Genomic DNA, 27,959 nt, shown 5'->3' with positions numbered 1-27,959 from the left:
TCAATCCACAAAAAAAGCAAGTCCCCCTTAGGTCTATCATATGTTAACAGGGGGGCTTCTACTTTACTGGTAGTAAAAAGGCTATGGAAAAGCAAAATGGCTTGTCACCCTCCAAAACAAATTCAGCAAATTCTGTGCTTTAAAATCCAAATGCCCCCTCCCTTCTGAGCCCCACAGTGTACCTAAACCACATTTAGCGCCCACATGTTTGACATTTCTGTAGTGATGAGAGCCAGCCTAATTTACAGTTGCATGTCTCTAGAAGCCTGAGGTTGGCATAATGTATTGGTCACTACAGCATACTGGTCACTACAATGGCAGTTTGCAATTTTCACTCAGCAACATCCACTACTGCTTGTATCTTGAAAACACCCATGGAGTCAAAATTGTCACTACACCGTGTGAGGCAGTGACCGGTGTCATAGGTAGGGGTCACTGTATGTTCTCCCCAGGATGTGCATGGAGGCATATTGAGGTCATAGGGGTGCATTGCAGTCACAGGTGTAGCTATGATTGCAATTGTGAGGCAGTGACCAATGTCACAGGTAAGGGTCGCTGTGTGTTCTCCCCAGGATGTGAACGGAGGCATATGGAAGCCATGAGAGTGCATTGCAGTCACAGCCATAGCTGTGAGTTCAATGCAGACTAAAAATAATTGTTTGTCTTAGACATGTTAGTGTCTAAGGCAGAGTTGGGAAAACCTGTTCTGGGGTTTTTGTGTTTGGAAACAGACAGCAGGATGGTAGTCGTGCAGTCCATTTAATTCCAGGCCTGGGTTTTCCATGGAGTGGAAGGCCACAGGTTGCTTGTAAAAAGCCCTGCAGTAAAGGGTTTGGTGTATAAGAGTATCAGAGTGGAGTTTGCAGCAAGCAAAGCAGATGGCTCTGCAAAAGCTCAGCTCTGTGTGAGAGCAACACAGAGCCCAGCAGAGCAAACTCCTGGCATCACCAGTGCAGTCACCCACAGTAACTGGTCAGAAGAGGACTGGCATGTTTGGTGACTGTAAACTGAAGGGTATCATGTACTGTGGAAAGCTGTGAGTAAAGAGACATTAACTCGGTGGTGCAGTCACCCACATCAACTGGTCTTGGAGGTGGACTCTCTTGTGCCCGGCTTTGAACTGGATGTAGACTGTCCTGTGCCCAAAGGAGGACTGGCATGTTAAGTGACTGAAGTCTGATTAGGATATGGTTCCCGGCAGCGATCCAGAGGATACCGGGTGCTATGTAGTGCAGGGAATTGGTCATTAATGGTACATACTTGGACATTAATGCTGTGAAGTAACTGCATTATAGAGACTTTGTGTTGGATCAATGCCTTCTCACTGCATAAGTGTGCTACCGGTGCACTACAACTAGTAGATAAATTCCCAAAGGGGTTTAATTTCCAAAATGGGCTCACATTGTGGAGCCAATTTTCATGCCATTTTTACCATTTTCCCAGTATGCAAATGTAAAATTTGGGGCTAACACACAATTTTGGAAATAAAATGTAAATTATTTTTTCGTCACTGCACAATGGTATAAAATTCTGTGACACACCTGTGGTGTCAATATAATCAGTGCATCCCTAGATTAATTTATTGAGAGGATGAGTTTGTAAAGTGGGGTCACTTATGGGGGGTTCTGCTGTTCTGGAACCTCATGGCCTCTGCCAATGTGACATGGCACCCCCAAACCAGTGCAGCAAGATCTAAACTGTAATATGGCACTACTTCCCTTCTGAGCTTTGCACTGTGCCGCAAAGGTAGTTTTCAACCACATATGGGGTATCAGGGAACTCAGGAGAAGTTGCAAAACAAATTTTTGGGGTCCATTTTCTCCTTTTACTCTTGTGAAAATACATAATTTGTAGTTAAAAAAGGTTTTTGCGGAAAAAGGGTTTTTTGTATTTTCACGGCTTAACGTTATAAACTTCTGTGAAGCACCAGGGGGTTCAAGGTGTTCAATACACATCTAGATAAATTCCCAAATGGGTCTAGTTTCCAAAATAGTGTCCCTTGTGTTGGTTTTCCACTGCTTAGGCACATCAGGGGCTCTCCAAAGCGACATTGCCTCCGCTAATAATTTCAGTAAATTTTACATTCAAAAAGTCAAATGACCCTACCTCCCTTCCAAGCCCAAACAGTTGTTTTCCTCCACATTTTGGGTATCTGTGCACTCAAGAGAAATTGCACAACAAATTGTATCGATAAATTTCTCCTTTTACCCTTATAAAAATGCAAAATCTGGACCTAAAAAAGATTTATCTGGGAAAAATGGGATTTTTGTTTTATTTTCATGGATCCATAATATAAACTTCTGTGAAGCACCTGTGGGTTCAAGGTGCTAAATGCACATCTAGATTATTTCCCTAAGCAGTCTAGTTTCCAAAATGGTGTCACTTGTTGGGAGTTTTCACTGTTTAGGCACATCAGGGGCTCTCCAACATGACATGGCATCCATTAATTATGCCAGCATATTTTACATTCAAAAAGTGAAATAGCACTCCTTCTCTTCCAAGCACTGCCATGTGCCCAAACAGTAGATTTCCCCCACATATGAGGTATCGGCATGCTCCGGAGAAATTGTACAACAATTAGTAAGGTCCATTTTCCCCTGCTACCCTTGCAAAAGTCAAAAAAATTAGGTCTAAAGGAATATTTTTGTGAAAGAAAAGTAAACGTTTATTTTTTCCTTCTACTGTACATTCCAAAAATTCATGTGAAGCACCTGAAATGTTAATAAACTTCTTGAATGTGGTTTTGAGTACCTTGAGGGGTGTAGTTTTTAGAATGGTTTCAATTTTGGGTATTTTCTGTCATATTTCTACTCAAAGTAACTTCAAATGTGAGGTGGTCCATAAAAAATGGTTTTGCAAATATTGTTGGAAAATGAGAAATCGATGGTCAACTTTTAACCCTTATAACCTCCAAACAAAAGAAAAAAGTTTAAAAAAATTGTGCTGATGTAAAGTAGACATGTGGGAAATGTTATTTATTAGCTATTTTGTGTGATATGACTCTGATTTAAGGGCTTAAAAATTAAAAGTTTGAAAATTACAACATTTTCAAAATTTTCACCAAATTTAGTTTTTTTCACAAATAAATGCAAGTCATATAAAAAAAAAAATTACCACTATTATGAAGTACAATATGTCTTGAGACAACATTCTCAAAATAAGTGGGATTCATTGAAGCATTCCAGAGTTTTGACCTCATAAATTGACAGTGGTCAGAATTGTAAAAATTGGCCTGGTCAGGAAGGTGAAAATAGGCTTCAGGTGAAGGGGTTAATGAAAAGTTGAGTGAAAGGAAAACGTGTGGTGGAAAAGGAGCATAAGCAACCGGGATAACCGCAGCCTTAAAAGGATTGTTTAGAAAAGGCCATTGAAAAATTGGGGGGAGATTAACAAGGAGTGGACGGCTGCTTGAGTCATTGCTTCAAGAACCACCTCACACAGACGTATCCAGAACATGGGCTACAAGTGTCACATTCCTAGTGTCAAGCCACTCATGACCAATAGACAACACCAAAAGCGTCTTACCTAGGTCAAGAAGAAAAAGAACTGGACTGTTGCTCAGTGGTCCAAAGTGTTGTTTTCAGTTGAAAATAAATTTTGAATTTCATTTGGAAATCAAGGTCCCAGAGTGTGGTCGAAGAGTGGAGAGGCACACAATCCAAGCTGCTTGAGGTCTTGTATGATGTTTCCACAATCAATGATAGTTTGGGAGCCATGTCATCTGCTGGTGTAGGTTCACAGTGTTTTATCAAGACCAAAGTCAGTGCAGCTTTCTACCAGGAAATTTTAGAGCACTTCATGCTTCCCTCTGCCGACAAGATGTTTGAAGACAGAAATTTAATTCTCCAGCAGGACTTGGCACCTGTCCACACAGACAAAAGTACCAATACCTGGTTTACAAACAAAAGTATCACTGTGCTTGATTGGCCAGCAAACTCGCCCGACCTTTACCTCATATAGTATCTATGAGGTATTGTCAAGAGGAAGATGAGAGACACCTGACCCAAAAATGCACACAAGCTGAAAGCTGCTATTAAAGCAACCTGGGCTTCCATAACACCTCAGCAGTGCCACAGGCAAATCTCCTCCATGCCACGCCACACTGATGCAGTAATTGATGCAAAAGGAGCCCTGACCAAACATTGAGTACATTTACTGAACATACATTTCAGTAGGCCAAAATTTTGAATTTTTGTTTTTTTTAATTCTTTAAGAGAATTTTTTGAAAACATAACATAACAGCATCCTGTAGAGTAACCAACAGCGGCTAATCACAGAATAAATAATGAGGATTTGTATTACATGGTTGATCCAGAGGATAGCGAATACAGCATTACATCAAGATGAGGAACATTCAGCTCAAACAGCAAGTGAATAGCCAGGTAGAGACCAAAAAAAGAACTGTATAAACCAGGGGGAAAACAGTATTCCAGGAAGTAAGAGCAAATGGTTATAGAGAAGTCTCCACAAGACTGAAACCGTATCTTCTGGAGACCTGTAAGAATGAGTCAGTAAGACACAAAAGGTAAATAGAGGCAAACATACATCTTGCAAGCAGACAATAAAAGCATAGCAGAATAACTATAAAAGTCAATAGTTGAGGTCGGGCTCTGCACCTTGGCTCTAATGGAGTCTAATGATTGAGGAAGGCTCAGGAAGTGAATGGGCAGTGAATGAGTGTATGACATTTATGGGAGGGGGTGGTCAGTGCTAACCCAAGGTTGCCAGGAAAGTAGAAATTTTTCATGTGTGTGTGATTTCCAGCTTGACAATTCTTCCATTCTATAAATATCTTGAACTTTGTTAATCCACTCGTTCAAAGTGGGGGGGACACTTGTCTCCAATGAAGTGAAATCAGATGCTTTGCCGCTGCCAACAAAAGAGGGAGTAAATAATGTTTTTTTGGGTTTAAACACGTGTGTAGGGAGCGAGAGTAAAACTTCTTGAGGTGATAGATCTTGTGTAATCAAGCTTAAGCGTCGGAGATAATAGGGCACGTCCAAAAAATATGTGACAGGGAGCCCACCGAATTTGAATACCTCCAGCATAGAGGAGAGGAAGTTAAACCCATGTGGCATAATATTTCGGGGGTTCTATACCAGCGTGATAGAATTTTAAACATTTTGGATTTTAAAATGATTTTTCAAGCTGGTATTATAAAGTATTCTAATTTACTGAGAAATGACTTTTGGGTTTTCATTGGCTGTAAGCCATAATCATCAACATTAACAGAAAAAAACACTTGAAATAGATCACTCTGTAATGACTCTATATAATATATGAGTTTCATTTTTTGTATTGAAGAATGGATATAAATTAACTTTTTGACAATATTCTAATTTTGTGAGAAGCACCTGTACCTCTGTTTGCATCAAGTTCCATATGGTCCTATGCTTATACCGGTACCTTCTCCTGTTGGTTGAACACTAAGAAACCAGTAGTCTTCCACCTCAAGGGAATAAACATATACACACTTCATAAAGAAATGAGTAGGAAAGCTCTCTCATGAACAGGTGCGTATGATTGACGGTCAGTTTTCCATATATATCACAGTATACAGAGCCTACTTATTTAACTGGATCCACAAATCCAATGATTCACCATTACTCTTCACCTGACTATTTAATTTAAAGGGAACCTGTCATCATGAAAAAGACGTTTAATCTGCAGACATCATGTTATAGAGCCGGAGGAGTGGAGCAGATAGATAAAGAGTTTTATGAGAAAAGATTTGGTATACTTGTGTTTTAAACATTAAAACTAATGTTCTTTCTGGGATTTTGGATCCAGTGGGTGGTCCTATCAGTGAGTGACAGATATCTCTGTAAACACACTTATACAGAGAAAGCTGTCAGTCACTGATAGGACCGCTCACTGGAACCAAAGTCCCTGAAATAGCAGAGGATTTAATGTTGAAAACACAGGTTATACTGAACTTTTAATCACCAAACTATTTATCAATCTGCTCAGCTCCTCCTGCTCTATCACATTCTGTCTTTAAAATAGACTGAATTTTCATGGTGACAGGTTCCCTTTAAGGGAATGTTTCCCAATGAGTACTAGAGGAAAATCAGTCTCCTTTATAACTGCAATTGTAATGTGGAGTGGGGCTTTATACAGTCCGGGTCACGTGTTGTGCATGCCAACCAGTAACATATATGGGTACACACACAGTGGCTTAAAGGACAGTACTCCCACATGCACGGGAATGCAGAGTACACAGGAGTCGCCCACCAGGGTCGTGGGGTACTCAGTACCGGGTCCGTTACTTAAAGGGGATGTCACGGAGGTTGCGACCCAATCTGTGGCCCTAGGCGCCCAATTATAAGGGAAAAGGTCTTTAACCCCTTCCCGACATCTGACGTTATAGTACGTCAGATGTCGGGTCCCCTGCTTTGATGTGCGCTCCGGCGGTGAGCGCACATCAAAGTCGCGACATGTCAGCTGTTTTTTACAGCTGACATGTGCGCGCAATAGCGGCGGGTGAAATCGCGATCACCCGCCGCTATTAACTAGTTAAATGCCGCTGTCAAACACAGACAGCGGCATTTAACTACCGCATCCGGCCGTGCGGCCGGATATGAGCGCATCGCCGACCCCCGTCACATGATCGGGGGTCGGCGATGCATCAGGAAGGTAACCATAGAGGTCCTGGAGACCTCTATGGTTACTGATCGCCGGTGGCTGTGAGCGCCACCCTGTGGTCGGCGCTCACAGCACACCGGCATTTCTGCTGCATAGCAGCGATCTGATGATCGGTGTTATGTAGCAGAGCCGATCGGGCTGTGCCTGCTTCTAGCCTCCCATGGAGGCTATAGAAGCATGGCAAAAGTTAAAAAAAAAAGTAAAAAAAATTGTGAAAAAAATAAAAAAAATATAAAAGTTTAAATCACCCCCCTTTCGCCCCAATCAAAATAAATCAATAAAAAAAAACCCAACCTACACATATTTGGTATCGCCGCGTTCAGAATCGCCCGTTCTATCAATAAAAAAAAAGCATTAACCTGATCGCTAAACGGCGTAATGAGAAAAAAAATTGAAACGCCAGATTTACGTTTTTTTGGTCGCCACGACATTGCATTAAAATGCAATAACGGGCGATCAAAAGAACATATCTGCACCAAAATGCTATCATTAAAAATGCCAGCTCGGCATGCAAAAAATAAGCCCTCACCTGACCCCAGATCACGAAAAATGGAGACGCTACAAATATCGGAAAATGGCGCAATTTTGTTTTGTTTTGTTTTTTGCAAAGTTTGGAATTTTTTTTCACCACTTAGGTGAAAAATAACCTAGTCATGTTAGGTGTCTATGAACTCGTACTGACCTGTAGAATCATAATGGCAGGTCAGTTTTAGCATTTAGTGAACCTAGCAAAATAGGCAAGCAAAAAACAAGTGTGGGATTGCACTTTTTTTGCAATTTCACTGCACTTGGAATTTTTTTCCCATTTTCTAGTACACGACATGGTAAAACCAATGATGTCGTTCAAAAGTACAACTCGTCCCGCAAAAAATAAGCCCTCACATGGCCAAATTGACAGAAAAATAAAAAAGTTATGGCTCTGGGAAGGAGGGGAGCGAAAAACAAAAACGGAAAAACGGAAAAAGCTCCGGGGGTGAAGGGGTTAAGGGATTTTATATACAGTTTGTGTTCGTGACGCCACCTGTGGTGTTCGGTCAGTGGGGACTGACACTGCTTAAATGGGTCCACTGGGGTGATGTTATGGCAGCTAGATGGTATAACTTTCTACAGGTGAAGTAGGTCCCCAGGGCTCCCGGTGTACAGGTGAAGATGGTGCGGTAAGAAACAGAGGACACAGGTTTGCAGTCTCTTTACCTGGTTTACTGATTCTTCAGGCAACCGCAGTCCAGGGCACCAGATCACAGGTACAGGCAGGGTCCGGCTGGCTTGGAAGTGAATCCAGAGTCCCCTTTACCAGGTGAAGTTAAAAGCCTTCCTATAGCACGGTGATGTTGTAGTCCCTTACTGCCTATGGCTTCTGGCAAGGTTCTCACAGTTCTCTCTGTCCTCCATGAAGGTTAGGACACAAACCCGTATGACAGGTGGCTCGAGCCTTTTTATAGGGTCTCTATCATGACCCAGGCTCTATATGCCACTGTGCCTCCTGGGTTTTAGAGCGGACAGGTTACTGGTAATAATCCAGCTGTCCTGATGGTTTCTGCTGTGCCTCTTAGAGTCTGACACAACCTCGGTCTTCCAGCTACCTGCATCTGCAATCAGCCAGGGAGGTAGCCAAATCGTTGCTATGCTCCCCTGGTATCACTCTCCTGTTTCCACGCATCTACATGTCCACTAACACTGTTCTTCCTTCAGTATCTCTCAATCTTGGAGCTGCAGCATCTCTGGCTGCACGGCCCAATGCACGTCTCTCTGCCTCAGACTGCTCCAGTCTGCTGTCAGGCTCTCACTGTCTAACTTTCCCTCCAAACAAGAATCTATATAAGGGAAGTTCACCCTTAATCCGGGTTCAGAGCTCCCCCTTCGGACCTGGAGTGTGAACATGCGTGTATTATTATTACCTGATAAAAGGAATCCTTCATCGCTTCTAAGCATGACATTACTCTACCCATAAGGAAAGCAATGCCATTGTGACAACCAGGACCCTGGGGCATCACACACACAGCGGCTTAAAGGACAGAACTCACAGCCAGGGGGTGCAGAGGACACACAGCAGTTTAAAGGACAGTACTCTCACAAGCGGGGGGTGCAGAGAACCCAGCTGCTTAATGGACACTACTGTCACAGATATGAGTGTAGAGTACACACAGCAGTTTAAAGAACAAAACAGACAAGGGGTGCAGAGTACACACAGCGACCTAAGGAACAGAACTCTCACAGGCAGAAAAGTACAGTGTATACACAGCAGTTAAAAAGGACAGTACTCTCACTGACAGAGGAGTGCAGATTACACACAGCGGCTTCAAAGGCAATACTCCCACAGATATGGGTGCAGAGTAGACACAGCGGCTTTTAGTACAGTACTAGCACAGTTCAGCCATAGATATGTGTTGCAGAGTACACACAGCTTTTTTTTGCAGAGTGCACAGTCACTAAAGGCCCCGTCTCACATAGCGAGATCGCTAGCAAGATCGCTGCTGAGTCACTAGTTTTGTGACGCAACAGCGACCTCAGTAGCGATCTCGCTATGTGTGACACGTACCAGCGATCAGGCCCCTGCTGCGAGATCGCTGGTCATGTCGGAATGGCCTGGACCTTTTTTTGGTCGTTGAGGTCCCGCTGACATCGCTGAATCGGTGTGTGTGACACCGATCCAGCGATGTCTTCACTGGTAACCAGGGTAAACATCGGGTTACTAAGCGCAGGGCCGCGCTTAGTAACCCGATGTTTACCCTGGTTACCAGCATAAATGTAAAAAAAAACAAACAGTACATGCTCACCATCTGATGTCCGTCAGGTCCCTTGCCGTCTGCTTCCTGCTCTGACTGCCGCCGTAAAGTGAGAGCAAGCAGTGACGTCACCGCTGCACTCTGCTCTCACTGTACGGCGGCTCAGTCAGAGCAGGAAGCAGACGGCAAGGGACACCGAAAGGCGAGTATGTAGTGTTTGTTTTTTTTGGTAACCAGGGTAAACATCGGGTTACTAAGCGCGGCCCTGCACTTAGTAACCCGATGTTTACCCTGGTTACCCGGGTGCTGCAGGGGGACTTCGGCATCGTTGAAGACAGTTTCAACGATGCCGAAGTCGTTCCCCTGATCGTTGGTCGCTGGAGAGAGCTGTCTGTGTGACAGCTCCCCAGCGACCACACAACGACTTACCAACGATCACGGCCAGGTCGTATCGCTGGTCGTGATCGTTGGTAAATCGCTATGTGAGACGGGGCCTTAACTGTACCTCACTCCAGCTGTGTCCTATCCCTACACTAATGAGAGCATAATGGCTCTATAATGGCTTTATACATGCCGGGTCACATGCTGTGCCTGCCAATCACAGCCATGCCAATACTTAGCATGGCTGTGATGACTCTGGAAGTGCCCACAGTGTAAAAGCTTATTGTTTGGCTGCACTGCAGCCTTTCAACAGGTTTTATTAGACTGGTGAACAAGAACAGGAAAACGAACATACAGTAAAATGTTAACGTTTGGGGTTCACCACTAGCTGTCCGGTACGAACCCCAAACTTTCCATGTTTACATTATATAACCAGATTCTGAAAGTGATCGCCAATAAGTGGATTAGCCTGCTTAGACAGATGGATCAAACTTTCAAAGCACACAAATCGAATAGTAGTAGATTGTGCTGTGCACAAAGGCTGGCATTGTTCTTGGCAGCACATACATAGATACATACATAGGACGATGTGCTTCCAAAAATTATGATTTGTAAGCAAGCTTAAAAATAATTTAATCTGAAAAATGAGCACTTTGCTTGTCATTAGGTGATTGGCAGCCTGTTTACATTGAACAGCTATCGGAGAAATGATTGGTTCTAGGAACGCACATTCCCGATAAGCATGCAGTGCAAATGAACTTTAGGGCCCTTGTAAAAAGGCATATGAGAAATTGATCACGTTTCATACAGAAGACTGAAATTATTTTTTCTCATTTTCATCTGATTTTCATCCGTGTGCCATCTGTGTGCCCGTTTTTTACATCCATGTGATATTAGCGTGAAGGCTGCATCCTGTCCGTTTACAATCTGTTTTCATACTGTAGATCTACATTTAAAAATGTACATGATCAAATACAGTTTCCTAGGCTTATAATAGAACTGTATCTGTAAAATTCGGATTCCACTCGAATGTTCTATGTGACATCCAATTTTTTTTTACACACCCATAGCCTTTAATGAGTGAGTCCTCTCTGAGTCTCACCCAAGGAAAGAGTGAATGGTGCGATTTTTTTTCTCACGGACAGTATGACTTCTTAAGGTTAAGTTCCCACAATTAATTTTTGGCAACATTTTGATGCTTCGTATGTTTGCTGTGCAAAAAAACACTTACAGTTAGTGTTGAGCGATACCGTCCAATACTTGAAAGTATCGGTATCGGAAAGTATCGGCCGATACCGGCAAAGTATCGGATCTAATCCGATACCGATACCCGATACCAATACAAGTCAATGGGACACCAAGTATCGGACGGTATCCTGTATGGTTCCCAGGGTCTGAAGGAGAGGAAACTCTCCTTCAGGCCCTGGGATCCATATCAATGTGTAAAAGAAAGAATTAAAATAAAAAATAGGGATATACTCACCCTCTGACGCGCCCTGGACTTTACCGCCGTAACCGGGAGCCGTTGTACCTAAGAATGCGCGCTTGAAGGGCCTTAGATGACGTCACGGCGCTCTGATTGGTCCGTAGCGGTCGCGTGACTGCTACGCGACCAATCACAAAGCCGTGACATCACCTAAGGTATTTCAAGCGCTTGAAAGACCTTAGGTGACGTCACAGCTTTGTGATTGGTCGTGTAGTGGTCACGCGACCGCTACGGACCAATCAGAGCGCCATGACGTCATCTAAGGCCCTTCAAGCGCGCATTCTTAGGTACAACGGCTCCCGGTTACGGTGGTAAAGTCCAGGGGCCGCCGGAGAGGTGAGTATATCCCTATTTTTTATTTTAATTCTTTCTTTTACACATTGATATTAATCCCGATACCGATTCCCGATACCACAAAAGTATCGGATCTCGGTATCGGAATTCCGATACCGCAAGTATCGGCCGATACCCGATACTTGCGGTATCGGAATGCTCAACACTACTTACAGTTAAAGAAACTTACAGTTCCTGTAATCTCATGCCCACTGTGGGTTTTTTTACATTGCGTAAACTGTCCTGTGGTGCATTTTTTTTAATACGCAGCATGTCATTTTCTTTGAGTTTTGTGTGGCCTCTCTGTTTCTGAGCTAGAGAATATACATATAAGGCTTCCCCAGTCTGGTGTTTCACTGGTTGGGCCCAGTCCTTTTGTCTGTCCTTATTTACACTGAGGTCAACATTGACACATGGTAAGTTTTTAAAATTAGACAGTGTAGGACTGTCCCGATCAGAGTTACCTTGACGTGGTGGGATGGCTTTTGTGCTATTTTTTGATCAAAAAACAGGATTACTAAAAACTGTGTGTTATTTAAATGTACTTTTGCTTTTTTACTTAGTTACATCAGGGTTTTTGCTTACTTTTTTCTCTTGTAGGTTTTAATGTTTTGTGGCCAACGTGAACATGCGTTTAACCTCTGCATGTGTACCAACTCAAGTTAAGCTCAATTGTTGTGTTTTTTTTTAACTACGCAGCATGTCAATTTCTTTGAGTTTTGTATGCTGATGGTCTCCATAAAATTGCATATGATATGGAAAATCCACAGGTAAAAAACGCAAATATGTTTTTAGTGTATGTCCACTGAAGAAATGCTTTAACAAAGCATGTAATCCAAACATGATTGCATCAATAAAGTCTTGTCATAGTCAAATAGTCAAATACAAGGAAAGTAAAAAAACTAAGCAGCTTAATTTAGAACATGACATACCAAAAAAAGCACTCAAAAAAGCAATGAACACACCCACATAACCTAATTTAGCTAACACAGTAGGTGCAGAAATAGTGCAGAAAATCTGCAACAACAAAAACTCACCATTTTGGGAATGTAGCCTTAGAAAAACTGTGAAGTCTACATACACCTTTAAGCAGGATAATACCATGGATTTCTGAGTGTATGAGCTCCATACTAGTAAATTACTAGTACTTGCCTTTAATTTACTTCAGAATAGGACATATTTGAACCAGTTTTAATGTATCACACAAGAAAGAAAAAAGTAAGTTACAGCTTTTTGCGCTCACAACCATATAGTCTGTAGTAACTTATGATTAGTTTTGTGAAATACAAGTTGTAATCCCTATGTCAAGCTCGTGTGCTTGCCCTTGAATAATAATAAAATTGTCCTTCGACCTCAGTCAAACAAAAAATAGTGGAGATATAACAAATATGACCTTATTCACTTCGCTAAATCCCTTGAGATACAATGAGAAGAGATTGACAAGTAGAAATGCAACTGTCATAATACTATGTTTGAGATATATTTTTCAAAAACAGTATAAAAGTAGTTAAAATGACTTCTTGTACTCTACATCAAACCAAAAAATAGAGGACAAAAAATGGCTTTGGATGGATACATCATCTATTAACAAAGTGGGGAGATCCCTGAAAAATATCCCCCTCTATCAAACCATAAAATGTAACTTTTATTAGTAACTACGTGTAAAATGCTAAAGGGTATAAAAACTTGTCCCTAATATTCATCAAATTTAATTATTCCTGACGATTATCAATTGTATGTATTCATTGGGTGACACCCCGGTGTGCCATCACCTATAGAGCAGAATAGGATGAACAAAATTATACTAGTCTCCCAACATGTTTCACCGCATGTGAGGTGTCATCAGGATATGCGACACTGGCATGAATGGCTGCCAGCCAAATGTGCCATCTAGCCTTTATGTATAGTTTACAAGCAATAGGTGCAAGTTTTACAAATTGCAGAAAATGACATCAGTCATATCAAATTAACTCTAATCAGTAAAGAGAACATCACTATGGTACAGCTATTATCATTATGCTATTGTAATATTTACATCAACACCAATAAGTGAGCCTAATGATATATACCAACGTAAGGCAAAACCTACAAATATACACCAAAACTAGTGCCCACAACGCTGGTTTAAATAGTATTAACTTTATTATTATCAAAAATATACCACAATAAAAACTCAAAAAGTAGATAAAAAAATAAAAATCAAGTACAGGAACAAGACCGGTGGGTATGGCTACAAAGTATGGCTAAATACATATCAAATACATAGTGGGACTACACAATAGTTTATCAGTTCAAATAGCAGGCAGCAGCCATCAGGCAGAACATAAATATAAAGTGCATAAACATAGTATATGTGGCAAAATCACAATCAGTAGTATAGAAGCATAAATAAGGTATGCCAGAATGCTACTGCCTGCCGTATTAGCATATAACACCAGTAAAGCCCATATGTGAAATATATAGCATATGCTTACCTAACAAGAGCCAAGAGCCAGGGACCCACCACACCCGACGCGCGTTTCGCTATGGAAAGCTTCGTCCAGGGGTCAGGTCCCTGGCTCTTGGCTCTTATTAGGTAAGTACAGTATATGCTATATATTTCACATATGGGCTTTACTGGTGTTATATGCTAATACGGCAGGCAGTAGCATTCTGGCATAACTTATTTATGCTTCTATACTACTGATTGTGATTTTGCCACATATACTATGTTTATGCACTTTATATTTATGTTCTGCCTGATGGCTGCTGCCTGCTATTTGAACTGATAAACTATTGTGTAGTCCCACTATGTATTTGATATGTATTTAGCCATATTTTGAAGCCATACCCACCGGTCTTGTTCCTGTACTTGATTTTTGTTTTTTATCTACTTTTTGTGTTTTTATTGTGGTATATTTTTGACAATAATAAAATTCATACTATTTAAACCAGCATTGTGGGCAATAATTTTGGTGTATATTGTAGTATTTAGTCAAGGAGAATACCGCTATGATATAGTTTTAGTGGTTCCAATCGGCGAGATATACACCAGGATGGTGCGGCTGCTCTGGTGTTCCAATGGGAGAGCAAAACATCATTGTTTTTATACCCTTTAGCATTTTATATGTAACTAGATAGTGGCCCGATTCTAATGCATCAGGTATTCTAGAATATGTATAGTAGTAAATAGCACAGCCCACGTAGTATATAGCACAGCCCATGCAGTATATAACATAGCCCACGCAGTATATAACATGGCCTATGTAGTATATAACACAGCCCACATAGTATATAACACAGCCCACGCAGTATATAACACAGCCCACACAGTATATAACACAGCCCACGTAGTATATAACACAGCCCACGTAGTATATAACACAGCGCACGTAGTATATAACACAGCCCACATAGTATATAACACAGCCATGTAGTATATAGCACAGCCACATAGTATATTGCCCAGCCACGTAGTATATTGCACAGCCATGTAGTATATAGCACAGCCCACCTAGTATATAGCACAAAGATGTAGTATATAACACAGGCCATGCAGTATATAACAGCCCACTTAGTATATAACACAGCACACATAGTATATAACACAGCCCACATAGTATATAACACAGCACACATAGTATATAACACAGCCCACGTAGTATATAACACAGCCACATAGTATATTGCCCAGCCATGCAGTATATTGCAGAGCCACGTAGTATATGGCACAGCCCACGTAGTGTATAGCACAGAGACATAGTATATAACACAGGCCACACAGTATATAACACAGGCCATGCAGTATATAACACAGCCCACGCAGTGTATAACACAGGCCATGTAGTATATCAGAGGTGTCAAACAGCATTCCTCGAGGGCCGCCAACAGGTCATGTTTTCAGGATTTCCTTAGCATTCCACAAGGTGCTGGAATCATTCTGTGCAGGTGATTAAATTATCACCTGTGCAATACAAGGAAATCCTAAAAACATGACCTGTTGGCGGCCCTCGAGGAATGCAGTTTGACACCTCTGTAGTATATAGCAATGTGGGCACCATATCCCTGTTAAAAAAAGAATTAAAATAAAAAATAGTTATATACTCACCCTCCGTTGGCCCCTGGATCCAGGCCAAGTGTTTAGCGATGCTCCTCGTGACGCTCCGGTCCCAAGAATGCATTGCGGCAATAACACGTGATGATGTAGAGGTCTTGCGAGACCACTACGTCATCTCCGGTCATTGCTGAAATGCATTCTTGGGACCGGAGCATCGCGAGGAGCGGGAAAGGTGCCGGAAGGTGAGAGTATAATGATTTTTTTAAATTATTTTTAACATTATATGTTTTTTCTATTGATGCTGCATAGGCAGCATCAATAGTAAAAAGTTGGTCACACAGGGTTAATAGCAGCGTTAACGGACTGCTAAAACCCTATGTGGCCACTGACTGGAGGGTAGTATGGAGGGGGCACTGACTGGAGGGGAGTAGGGAGGGGCCAATTGTCAGCTGGACTGTGCCTGTCGCTGATTGGTCACGGCCAGCCGGCCGTGACCAATCAGCGACCCGGGATTTCCGCGACAGACAGATGGAAGTTAGAAACAGACGGAAGTACCCCTTAGGCAATTATATATATAGATTATTACTAATAAAAGTTAAATTTTATGGTTTGATAGAGTGGGATTTTTTCTGAGATCTCCCCACTTTCTTAATTATTGGTCTCTGGGAATATCTCTCGAGCAGTATAGAAAAGTATACTGATAAAACTTGACACTGCATAAGAATTGCTGAGAATGGGAGAATGATAAGGTTTTAAAGGGTTGTATGATTGGTGATGGTAAAATCTATAGTGCCAAAGTGTATTACAGTTATCCATATCCAGAAATGCAGTATTAGTGTGCTGTGGCTCTACTTATAAACGATTCTGTGCATTCAAGCTATAGGAATCATGTAGAAGAAAGTCCCAGACTACATAGCCTCTTGGCAACCTAAAGTAAAGTGCTAATAAGAATTCCATCCGTCACTGAACCTATTGATGTCCAATAGTTTCTCTAAGCCTCATTTAGTACTTTTGTAAATGTTACAGTGATATTGACACCTTCTTGTTTTCATCGAGCTAATGGGGCAGAGTAAACTGGTTAACAAGTCATTGACTATCGGAACTTGACCTGCTGCACCAGCCAGGTGTTTTCCATTTTAAAAATCACTTTTAGTTAGGGTGTCCCCTGGCGCTAAGCTGATCACTGAGTTTCCAGTTGCTCTGACTTTAAGTAATAAGCTGTAACCCGGCAGAATTTTGGCAGCAAATGTGCATCTATACCACAAGACCATCGCAAGAGAAAACCAGCATTAAAATGGACTCATACAAATAAAATTTGCATTGATTGACAGCCACTCTTTATGTAACATAGTTCTTTGGCTCATACTAAATGCTAGACCCTCTCTATTAACTCAAAACTGCCATATAGATAGCAGTTTTAAATGTCTACATATTTAAAAGTAGCCAACACCTCTGTTGTTTATTTGTTCCCAAGAGTACAGATTCCAGTAATTTTTGGACTTGTATATTAATGGAAGTTTTATTAAATTTCTCCGCAGAGCTCAATGTCAATTTGGTTATACAGCCAAAAATACCTCACAAGTAAGCAAGTTAACCACTCATTTCAATAGCTATACAAAGCCCCATTTTTTTTAGCTAGTACAATGAGCAGTCAGCTACCCCTATCCTACACCGTACCAGACATTTATTTCCTTTGTCCTTTGTCAAGCTCAGAACTGGTAGTATAGCTGCCAAACCAAGGACCGGAACGATAACCTGACAATCGGTGTACCTGACTCTGATAATTTTAGTAATTTATACTGTGCAACATATATTTAATACCTCATTTAAATTTAGTTTTGAGTTGATAATTTTTAGGTAAAATTCAATAATTTATTTAGCACTATTAATTTAAATTGAAAATATCACAAGAGCTGTGTTCAGGCTTGAACAAAATTCATCTCACTTTTCATTTTTAACCAGTGTCATGAAGGTATTTCATGAACATTGATTTTTTGTCAGCTGTTCATGAAGCATCAAGCTGTAAAACCTTGTTGCATTACATCCAGCCAAGACTCACATTGCACAAAAAAAAGAAAAAATCTGTTTATTATATTTAACATGTGTTATTCCCTCTTATTTAAAAAAAAAAGCCTTACATGCCTATTTATTTTTCATATTGCATTTATCTATAATATATGTTTTCTGCTATGTAATGTATCATACATTCTACTGGTATTTTCCAGCTCCAGTCTCCAGCTCCAGAACTGGACCTTTAAGTCTATTAATTTAGCCAAATGTCTAATTTATTACATTTGTAGCATTCTAAAGATGCACTGACACAGACTTCTATATATACAATTCAACAATTAGATGAGTTACATGGACATGCATTTTCAAACCTAACAACCCCTTACAGCCACATTCTTCAAGACTAGAGATGAGTGAAAAAATTCAAGCGGAATTTTTTTTTTACAAAAAACTGCATTCGCCAAATGGTGGCCATCATTTTTGTGAGCCCAAAAAGGCAAACAAAATGTAAAAAAAAATTACAGCAATCCTTATAATTACCTCTTTAGCTCCTCTCTGTCACCCATCCAACCCTGAAAACATCTTCAGATTGCTTTGCTTGCACTGAAATCCCCGAGACCCTTCATCAAAGCTCTTTTGCCAGAAGTTTGGCTTAAAAAGCTATGAAAAGTTACCAAACGTTTGCACAACATGAAGCTTTGTGAATTTTGATATTTTCACACCATTTTTGCCCAGCTCTAACAAAGTTGGGTGGAGCTGGTGAATAACAGGGGAGAGGTGAACCTCATTTTGTCACATTAATGATGAGCGGTGGCAAAAACGTTATTCAAGCATGGACTGGAGTAAGATTTTTTGTGCGAGGCACCTCATCTGATTTATTAAGAGGTTAGACTCTTTGTAAATCAGGAGCATCACACTGACTTCACCTCGCCCCCTCATTAAGACTGGCTTGAACGTAGTTGGACTTGACAAATTGGGTTCTAAATGTTTGTCAACATGGGCTATCAAAACTGTATCAATGACTGTGACTTGATTTACAATTGGCAATTGTTCATAGAGGAGCCAATGAAATTTAAAAGATAACTATTAAAAGTACAAGGCAATTCTTATTTTTTTTATTAGTAGTGGTGCATGGAGTCACTAAAATTGAAGAGGGGCAGACTGTACTTTTCGATAAATGTTGTAGGGTTACATTGGTTACATCTCCTTTACCCATTGCTATCTCAATTGATTTATTATGTGTATTTCTGGTAATGGCCACTAAAAAAGATATTCAAAGTGTATATTAACAGCAATATATAGTTTTAATAATTAATAATAATAATAATAATAACAAATCATAGTAATTAATAATTATCAATAATATACTGTATATTAATAATAATTTAGTAATATTTTTCAGATAACACACAGTACAGTACAATTGGGTGGTATTGTGTATATAGTCCATACCTGCTTAGGGACAAGTATTTACTTTCAGACGTCTGTCATACAATGACCCATACAATACTTTACTGTTTTGCTTTTACTTTATGTTTGGCTTTTTTTTTCTATATTTCTGAGCTTGTGACTAATTTATACCTAGTCTGGACAGTCTTTTCTGCAGCAGAAACTGCCCATGTAGCCTGTGTATATTTTAAGCATCTGAAGATGGATCACCACAAGAAGTGACAAGCTTTTTTCTTTTTTCTTTACTTCCCTGGTTACAATGATAGATACCTAGGCTCAATGTTACATTTTAGAAACTAAATGCAAGCAATACCCATTAAAGCGTGATCTGTGTTTCCTTTTAGTCTTGTCATGATGATTAATAGACATAAATTATACCTTGATATATTGTGCTAAATATCTGCCATTTTTCTTTAAAATCATTAGAAATCTATTACAAAGCTTTGTGCTGACACTATGATTAATACTGAATGTGTGACAAGGGATAAATATTGCAAAACCATGACACCGTGATATTTGAAACGTACGTTTAGATTAAAATGTAAAGATCTATCCGATGGCATGTGATCATTCTTTCCTTGATAAAATTAAGTTTACAAGTGCACACACATGTTGGTATGTGCCTTATATATGTGCAGAGGACTTTATTTTTTTGTGTTTATCGCTGCCGCTAAAGAGGAAACATCAAAGGTAACCAGCGAAAACTAATTCCCCGTGCGCAATACATAGCTGTTGGCCGAACAATGGTTTGGCTGATCATTTGGTTGGCAGTTATTGCTCCCAATTCCTCCATAAATAATTGTGCTCACTTTGTCAAGCAATCCCGCTTTCGAGAGAGAGGGCTGCTGCCAGACATCTCTGGTGGCACCTTTCCTTTCCAAGAACAAGAGTATTGATCCTCCAAAATCAGAAATCCAAATTCAAAACTAGGAAACATCAAAAGTAGCCACTGAAGACTAATGCCCCATACACATTAGATAGCTGTTAGCTGAACAATAATTTGGGTGATCACTTGGCCGGCAGCTATTTCTCCCAACTCCTCCATACATAGGTGTGCTCGCATTGTTAAAGTGAACCTGTCACCAGGTTTGGCCGATACGAATTGCAGCCATCACCTTTCAGTTCAGGCTTATCTACAGCATTCTATAATACTGGAGATAAGCCACCGATCCGACCTGCAAGAGAAGAAAAATAAGTTTCATTATACTCACCTGCAGGGCGGTCCGGTCCGATGGGTGTTGCAGGTCGCAGGTTGCAGCGCCTCCCATCTTCTTGTGATGCCGCCCTCCTACTTGCTTCTTCACTCCTCGACATTACGCTCCTGTGCAGGCGTACTTATCTGCCCTGTTGAGGGCAGAGCAAATTCCTGCAGTGCGGAGGTGCTGGGACTCTCTGACCTTTCCCGGCACCTGCGCACTGTGATAGTTTGCTTTAGTAATATCAAAGTGACCTCATCATATATCACTAAAAGTAAATGGATGGTAGCTGTTTTCCACAACAATGCTGTCACACACTATCTGCACAGGTTCTTCAGTGTTCTCTGGCTGATGCAATCTTCTGCACTGTGCAAAAATGCCAGCAGATGCTTAGCAATTCATGGAAAGAAATATGCAGCAAATTCCTAAAAACTTCATCTCTTAATAGTTAGCAATTTCTTTATTTTGTATTATTAGCATTGATGTATTGTAAGGTTGAGAGAGGTTCTAGACATTTATAAGATAAATGTGAGAAGTTATGAATCCCGTACACAGCCGCAGCTAGTGGGTACTGTCCAAGGTTACCCCAAATTTTGTGAAAAATGTGAAAAAAAACCATGTAAAAACAAAATTGATCATGTGTGAAATCACCCTCAGTCAACAGTTCTTACAGCTTTCCTCCTTTCTGCAGTTACCCTCCATCTTCTTCTTCAAGAACCACTTGCATTCAAAGCAATGATAAATAAAATAAAAATAAAGGTACCTTCACATTAGGCGACGCTGCAGCGATAGCGACAACGATGCCGATCACTGCAGCGTCGCTGTTTGATCGCTGGAGAGCTGTCACACAGACCGCTCTCCAGCGACCAACGATGCCGAGGTCCCTGGGTAACCAGGGTAAACATCGGGTTACTAAGCGCAGGGCCGCGCTTAGTAACCCGATGTTTACCCTGGTTACCAGTGTAAATGTAAAAAAACAAACACTACATACTTACATTCGCGTCCCCCGGCGTCCGCTTCCTGCACTGACTGAGTGCCGGCCCTAACAGCAGAGCGGTGACGTCACCGCTGTGCAGTACTTTCACTTTCACTTTACGGCGCTCAGTCAGTGTGGGAAGCAGACGCCGGGGGACGCGAAGGTGAGTATGTACTGTTTGTTTTTTTACATTTTACACTGGTAACCAGGGTAAACATTGGGTTACTAAGCACGGCCCTGCGCTTAGTAACCCGATGTTTACCCTGGTTACCAGTGTAAAACATCGCTGGTATCGTTGCTTTTGGTGTCAAACACGACGATACACGCCGGTCTGACGACCAAATAAAGTTCTGAACTTTGTTCAATGACCAGCGATATCACAGCAGGATCCTGATCGCTGCTGCGTGTCAAACTAAACGATATCGCTAGCCAGGACGCTGCAACGTCACGGATCGCTAGCGATATCGTTTAGTGTGAAGGTACCTTTAGCCTGTGCTTTGGGGAAAGTAGATTGCACAGGAGTTGCTCAAAGTCATTTGTACAAAGATTGATTTATTTTCTTCCTTCTTTCCTCCTTTCATCCTTCCCTCTGTCCCCCACTCTCTTCCTTTCTTACTCCCTACCTACCACCCTTTCTCCTTATTTACTTTTCTTCCTTCCTCCCTTCCTTCCATCCTTCCTCCCTTCCATCCTTCCTTCCTTTTTTTTCTTCTTTCCTTTCCTTATTTCCTTTTATTCCTTACTTCTTTCCTTCCTTTCCTCCTTCCTTCTTTCCTCCTTTTCTTGTTTAATTTTTTTCTTTCCTTTTATTTTTTCCTTTACTTCCTTCCTTCTTGTCCTCCTTTCTCTCCTCCTTCCTCTTCTCCTTCCCTTCCTTCCATCCTTCCTTATTTCCATCCTTCTTTTGTTCCTTCCATTCTCTCTCCCTGCTGTTTGATCAAGATTTAAAATTCCCATTGGTTACACCGCCTTATTCTATATTTTAGTGGGTTTTTTTTCCCTTTAAACTTTGCCGTTCTAAGCAAATGACTGGAAACAAATTACATTGGACATATTCCTAGAAGGCACAGCACAGAGGTTACTTGCCTTTAAACGACTGTGATCAGCGCTCACAGCATCTGAGTGTGAAATAGTCAACTAGACTGCTATCATGATAATTACATAACCAGTGGAGGCAGGGACACAGTCGGACACACGTATAGGCTTTGATCTGTCTTACAATTGTATTTATACTCTCTGCGATTGTTATTATTACTAATGATAATGTTTTATATTGATTTAGTCAAATTGATACGTTAAGATTATGTCAAAGATTTCATGTCTTATACAAATCTTAAGTGTTTAGTCTTTCCCATGAGTCCCAATGGAAAGATTTGTGCATATGTGCAGCCATCTCTATATTGAATTATGTGGCAATTGTCGGGGTAACAGATCAGCAAACAAAATTACTAAAGAATATTTAACCATGAAAATCATTTGTCCGATCATAGATAGATTTCTCAAGCTGAGAATATGCATAATTTTTGTTGCAACATGACTGTATTATCTTTAGCCTTAGCACATAGATTTTTCACTCAAAATTGTTAATTTCGACATTATCAGCTTAATTGTCATTACTATAAGAATGAAGTAATGCCTATCTGGTGAAAATGTAGTATCGTTTATATAAAAAAAATATTCGATTCAATAAATCTGATTAGAAATCATGCATTACGTGCATGGCAATCTTCTCATTAAAAGCCATTACTAGGTATGACATTTATATGGCTCCCTAAAACATACTATAAAATAAACTTTTTTCTCCAGTGAAATATGATCCATTAATGTATTATTCAAAATTATTATCAGAAGCATAATTTGACAGCATAAGACCCAATAGTCAAACTCAAATTGGAAAATATTCAGAACCAAACATGAACTAATGTTTGTAAATTATCATAAGCAGGAAAACAAAGAAAGAAAAAAAAAGGGAAAAAATAATATGATTATGATTTAAAAATTGGAAAATATTCAGAACCAAACATGAACTAATGTTTGTAAATTATCCTAAGCAAGAAAACAAAGAAAGAAAAAAAGGGAAAAAATAATATGATTATGATTTAAAAAGAGAAAACACAGTAGTTTGACAATAAATTGCTTCACCCAACTACTAACCATGAGTGGAGAAAAGGTTTTAGTGTTATCTACTATATAATTGTCTAAGGGTCACGTCTTTCTGTCTGTCCTTCTGTCTGTCTGTCTGTCACGCATATTCATTGGTCATGGCCTCTGTCTGTCATGGAATCCAAGTCGCTTATTGGTCGTGGCAAAACAGCCACGACCAATCAGCGACGGCCTCAGTCCGGCGGAAAAATGGCCGCTCCTCCCTCCCCGCAGTCAGTGCCCGCTCCATACTCCCCTCCAGTCTGCCCTCACACAGGGTTAATGGCAGTGGTAACGGACCGCGTTATGCCACGGTGTAATGCACTCCGTTACCGCTGCTATTAACCCTGTGTGACCAACTTTTTACTATTCATGCTGCCTATGCAGCATGAATAGTAAAACGATCTAATGTTAAAAATAATAAAAAAAATAAAAAATCGCTATATACTCACCGTCCATCGGCCCCCGGATCAACAACAGGCCTTTCCCGCTCACGACGCTCCGGTAACTGGTCCATGCTGCGATCTCGCGAGATGATGACGTAGCGGGCTCGTGAGACCACTACGTCATCATCTCGCGAGACCGCAATGCACTCTTGAGACCGGAGCGCACGAGCAGTGTCGGTAACCTCTTCGCTTGGATCCGGGGGTTCCGGAAGGTGAGTATATAACTATTTTTTATTTTATTTCTTTTTTTTAACAGGGATATGATGCCCACATTGCTATATACTATGTGGGCTGGGCAATATACTACATGGGCTGTGCTATAAACTACGTGGCTGGGCAATATACTACGTGACTATACAATGTGGGCTGCGCAATATACTACGTAGACTGCGCAATATACTACGTGGACTGCACAATATACAACATGGGCTGCGCAATATACAATGTGGCCTGCGCAATATACAACGTGGGCTGTGCAATATACAATGTGGGCTGTGCAATATACTATGTGGGCTGCGCAATATACTATGTGGGCTGTGCAATATACTATGTGGGCTGTGCAATATACTACATGGACTGTGCAATATAATACATGGACTGCGCAATATACAACGTGGGCTGTGTACAATATACAACGTGGCCTGCGCCATATACAACATGGGCTGTGCAATATACAATGTGGGTTGCACAATATACAACGTGGGCTGCGCAATATACAACATGGGCTGCGCAATGTACTGTGTTGACTGTGCAATATACTACATGGGCTGCGCAATGTACTGCATGGGCTGCGCAATGTACTACGTGGGCTGCGCAATGTACTGCGTTGGCTGCGCAATGTACTGCGTGGGCTGCACAATGTACTGCGTGGGCTGCGCAATGTACTGCATGGGCTGTGCAATGTACTGCGTGGGCTGCGCAATGTACTGCGTGGGCTGCGCAATATACTACGTGGGCTGTGCTATACACTATGCATACATATTCTAGAATACCCGATGTGTTAGAATCGGGCCACCATCTAGTCATTCATATTCTCTGAAAATGGGCCAATAATGCAAAAATTCTGCCATGGTATGTAAACTTTTGAGCACAACTGTAGTTCCAGCAACCTGATAGGACCCCTTCTAAGTGGGTGTTGACTTTCCTGGCCAAAAAGTAGCTCCACATGGATAGTATGAAAGATGAAAAAGTCCAATGGCGCTTCCATTTGGGAGAGGTGTATGATATAAATGAAAGGTCAATGGATGCAACAGAAGGATGGTGAAAAACTCAGTCAATGTAAGTAAAATCTCCAGTTAGATTGTAGATATGGATAAATTCAATATTTATTTGATAATAAATGAGATTGTTGTATCATATAAAAGCTTGTAAAAATGTTAAAATAAAAAATGAATACATAACACAATGCGTTTCTGCCGTATAGGCCTTCATCAGGTATATAAAAAATGGTAAAATGTAGAAAAAAGTCAGCTTTCCAGACCAAAATGTTTTGACTAACTATTTGCAAACAGACTCCTCGGATGGATGAGGGTGAAGCAACCACGTTCTTCTTTTAAATTGGTATCCCATAAAGCACATTTTATATCTGTCCTCATTAATTCTGGGCATGGTTTAATCTCATATGGAATCCAATCACAAACACTGCGTATATGGCAGAAACGCGTTGTGTAATGTATTCATTTTTAATTTTCATGTTTTTAAAAGCTTTTACATGATATAGCAATATCGATTGCTATCAAAATAAATGTTGAATTTATCCACATCTACGATTCATCTGGAGATTTTCCTTACATCGCCTGAGTTTTTCACCATTCTTTTGTTGCAACCATTCACCTTTCATTCATACCACTGGGAATCCCTCTGGCATGAACTAATGTTTAAAGGAGTTCGTCTTTTACTAAAAAAAAAAATAAAGGAAATATCTTTATAGATAAAATTCTAAACACATTTAGTTATCAAATAGAATAGTTTTGTTTACTGAGATAATCGCTATAGAATCAAAATGGCCACCACCTTGTTACACTGACAGAAAAATGTCGGAGAATGTTGGGATTGGAACCTCTGAGCATGTGCAGCTAGAAGTTCAATCGCTATGACCTGGCGATAATCTATGCCATGTACTGTGGTTCAGAAAAACAGGGCATTCAGCAGTGTGAGCAGCTTCTTCTTTCCTCAGCACTCCTGGTCTCTCTGGTATTATATCAGATACACAGGATGGACAGCAGTGTGAGTGTCCTCTTCTTACCTCAGCTCCCCTTTGCTGAGAGGGCAGTGTTAAAGAGGTTGCCTAGTCTATAATGATGAGTCTGCAGTTACTCTATGTGACTGCAGACTTTTGAGTCCCACAGAGCAAGCATTGTGCTCTATGAGTACTTGCTGGGCAGAAGCCGTCTAGTGGGCACGACCTCCCACCATACAGTTGTAATTAAACGTGGCTGTGCCTACTGGACAGCTGCACCCTCTAGATGACCATTCCCTCGCTCCATACACTTGTATAGAGCGAGTCTGCACGCACTAGATGGCTTCTGACCAGGAGTATGAATATCACATACATCACTGCTGTTCCCTACTCAGACATCGGCGAATCCTCGCAGCACACAGTGCATGCGCTGACATTTTTCCAAAGTCTCCAATCACACAAAGTGACTGCAGACTTTCCATTTTAGACCAGACAATCACCTAAACTATATCACATGTAATTTATAACTGGTAAATGTTTTAACATGTTTTTGAATTGTTTGCAGATTTATAAAGCAATGAATATCCCTCAAGTGCGGAATCCGATGATTCCTCCAGTGGAGAAAATGCCGACATCATTCAAAGCAAAGATAGCTCTTCTAGGTGCTGGACCAGCAAGCATCAGCTGCGCTTCCTTCCTGGCCCGACTTGGATATTCAGATATCACAGTGTTTGAGAAGCGGAATTTTTCTGGAGGATTAAGGTATGCAAATCAAGAGAATACACGATTCTAAGTTTGGACTACTACACATCGAAATATGTGCAAACTGACAGTCAAACAATTTACTATCATTAATGCTAAAAACAAAAGGCCTGCACGCCAGTTCATTGTTTGTAAAAAGGACAAGAGTTACAATAACACGGAACACATTAATGACAGGTTGTCCAAAAATGATCTTTAAAAAGTAAGTTTCATAACTGATTAAAATAGTAAAAAGGAGTTATCTTGGACTTTGCTTAATTTTTGCTATGGGCCTAAAAATGTGCAGGCAGACAGTTACTGACTACCTGCCTGCCCTGCCTAATCCCTGCCATCTCAGAGCGGTCACAGACCGCTCCTGCCAGTGATTCTGCTGTTTCATTTGACTTCACATCAACAGAGCAGCTGTTTATTTTCTTGTCAGCTCTGTCATCTGGGCATTACTGCAGACATCATGCTGATTGACAGCCGGTTCTCTGTAGTTAGGCATCGATTTGTCAGCGGTCAATAAGCATGACATTGGCAGAGTCACCTTTCAACAAAGCAAAGCGGAAAAGAAGTTGGTTTGTCAACATGATATCATAAGAAGCTGCAGAATCGTCGGCAGAGGAGGTTTGTGACCACTCTTGGCCAACAGAAATCAGCGACAAGCAGACCAAGTAGGTGCTTAGCAACCATCTTCCTGAAAGTTCTTAGCCCCTTAGCAAAAAAATAAGCAAAGTCCTAGATAACATCTTCTAAATTCTGCCACTTGTTCACTTGTTCATATCTTCTTAGTAACTTCAGTCCTGCCATCTTCACTTCCAGTTCTGTGAACAACACAGTACAGCGTTTCCTCTGTTGGCACATGGCAAGAGCAATGTGTGAAGAAACTGGCTGATTACTTACTATGATAGCTAACCCACCCATCTTCTCATTCTATCCATTTTTCCTGTCAAAAAAATAAAGGGCTTGCTTAGCTATTAAAAAGAGTTGTCAGCCAGCCTCCTTCACTCACTCTTCTAAACAAGCAGCGACACAATAAATATTGTTAAGAAAAGCTGTCTGGAGAGAGGCGCAATGGGAGAAACTGGCGCTATTGAACACTATTCATTGATATAACTTACTATTAAGCCTCATTTTTGTTTTTGTTTGTTTGTTTTTTGCTGAATTGTTAATTCTAAGAATAACCAGTTGTGTTACTTTTTTTGCTTCA

The 27,959-nt window shown here is 40.8% G+C and overlaps 1 protein-coding gene across 4 annotated transcripts in view; it reads left to right on the top strand.

Annotated features, from left to right (window-relative positions):
- Window positions 1–27,959, top strand: part of DPYD (dihydropyrimidine dehydrogenase) — a 1,626,828-nt gene that overhangs the window by 520,925 nt on the left and 1,077,944 nt on the right. For all 4 annotated transcript variants that reach the window (XM_077278231.1, XM_077278232.1, XM_077278230.1 and 1 more), the window contains one exon: window positions 26,571–26,767. In XM_077278231.1, coding sequence (XP_077134346.1) covers window positions 26,571–26,767 — 197 coding nt within the window. The remainder of the gene's footprint in view (window positions 1–26,570; window positions 26,768–27,959) is intronic.

The sequence above is a fragment of the Ranitomeya variabilis genome, chromosome 8 (genome assembly GCF_051348905.1).
Source record: "Ranitomeya variabilis isolate aRanVar5 chromosome 8, aRanVar5.hap1, whole genome shotgun sequence".
In the NCBI taxonomy this organism is placed as follows: Eukaryota; Metazoa; Chordata; class Amphibia; order Anura; family Dendrobatidae; genus Ranitomeya; species Ranitomeya variabilis.
The sequence above is the reverse complement of the archived record's forward strand: the minus strand, read 5'-3'. Positions and strand labels throughout refer to the sequence as shown.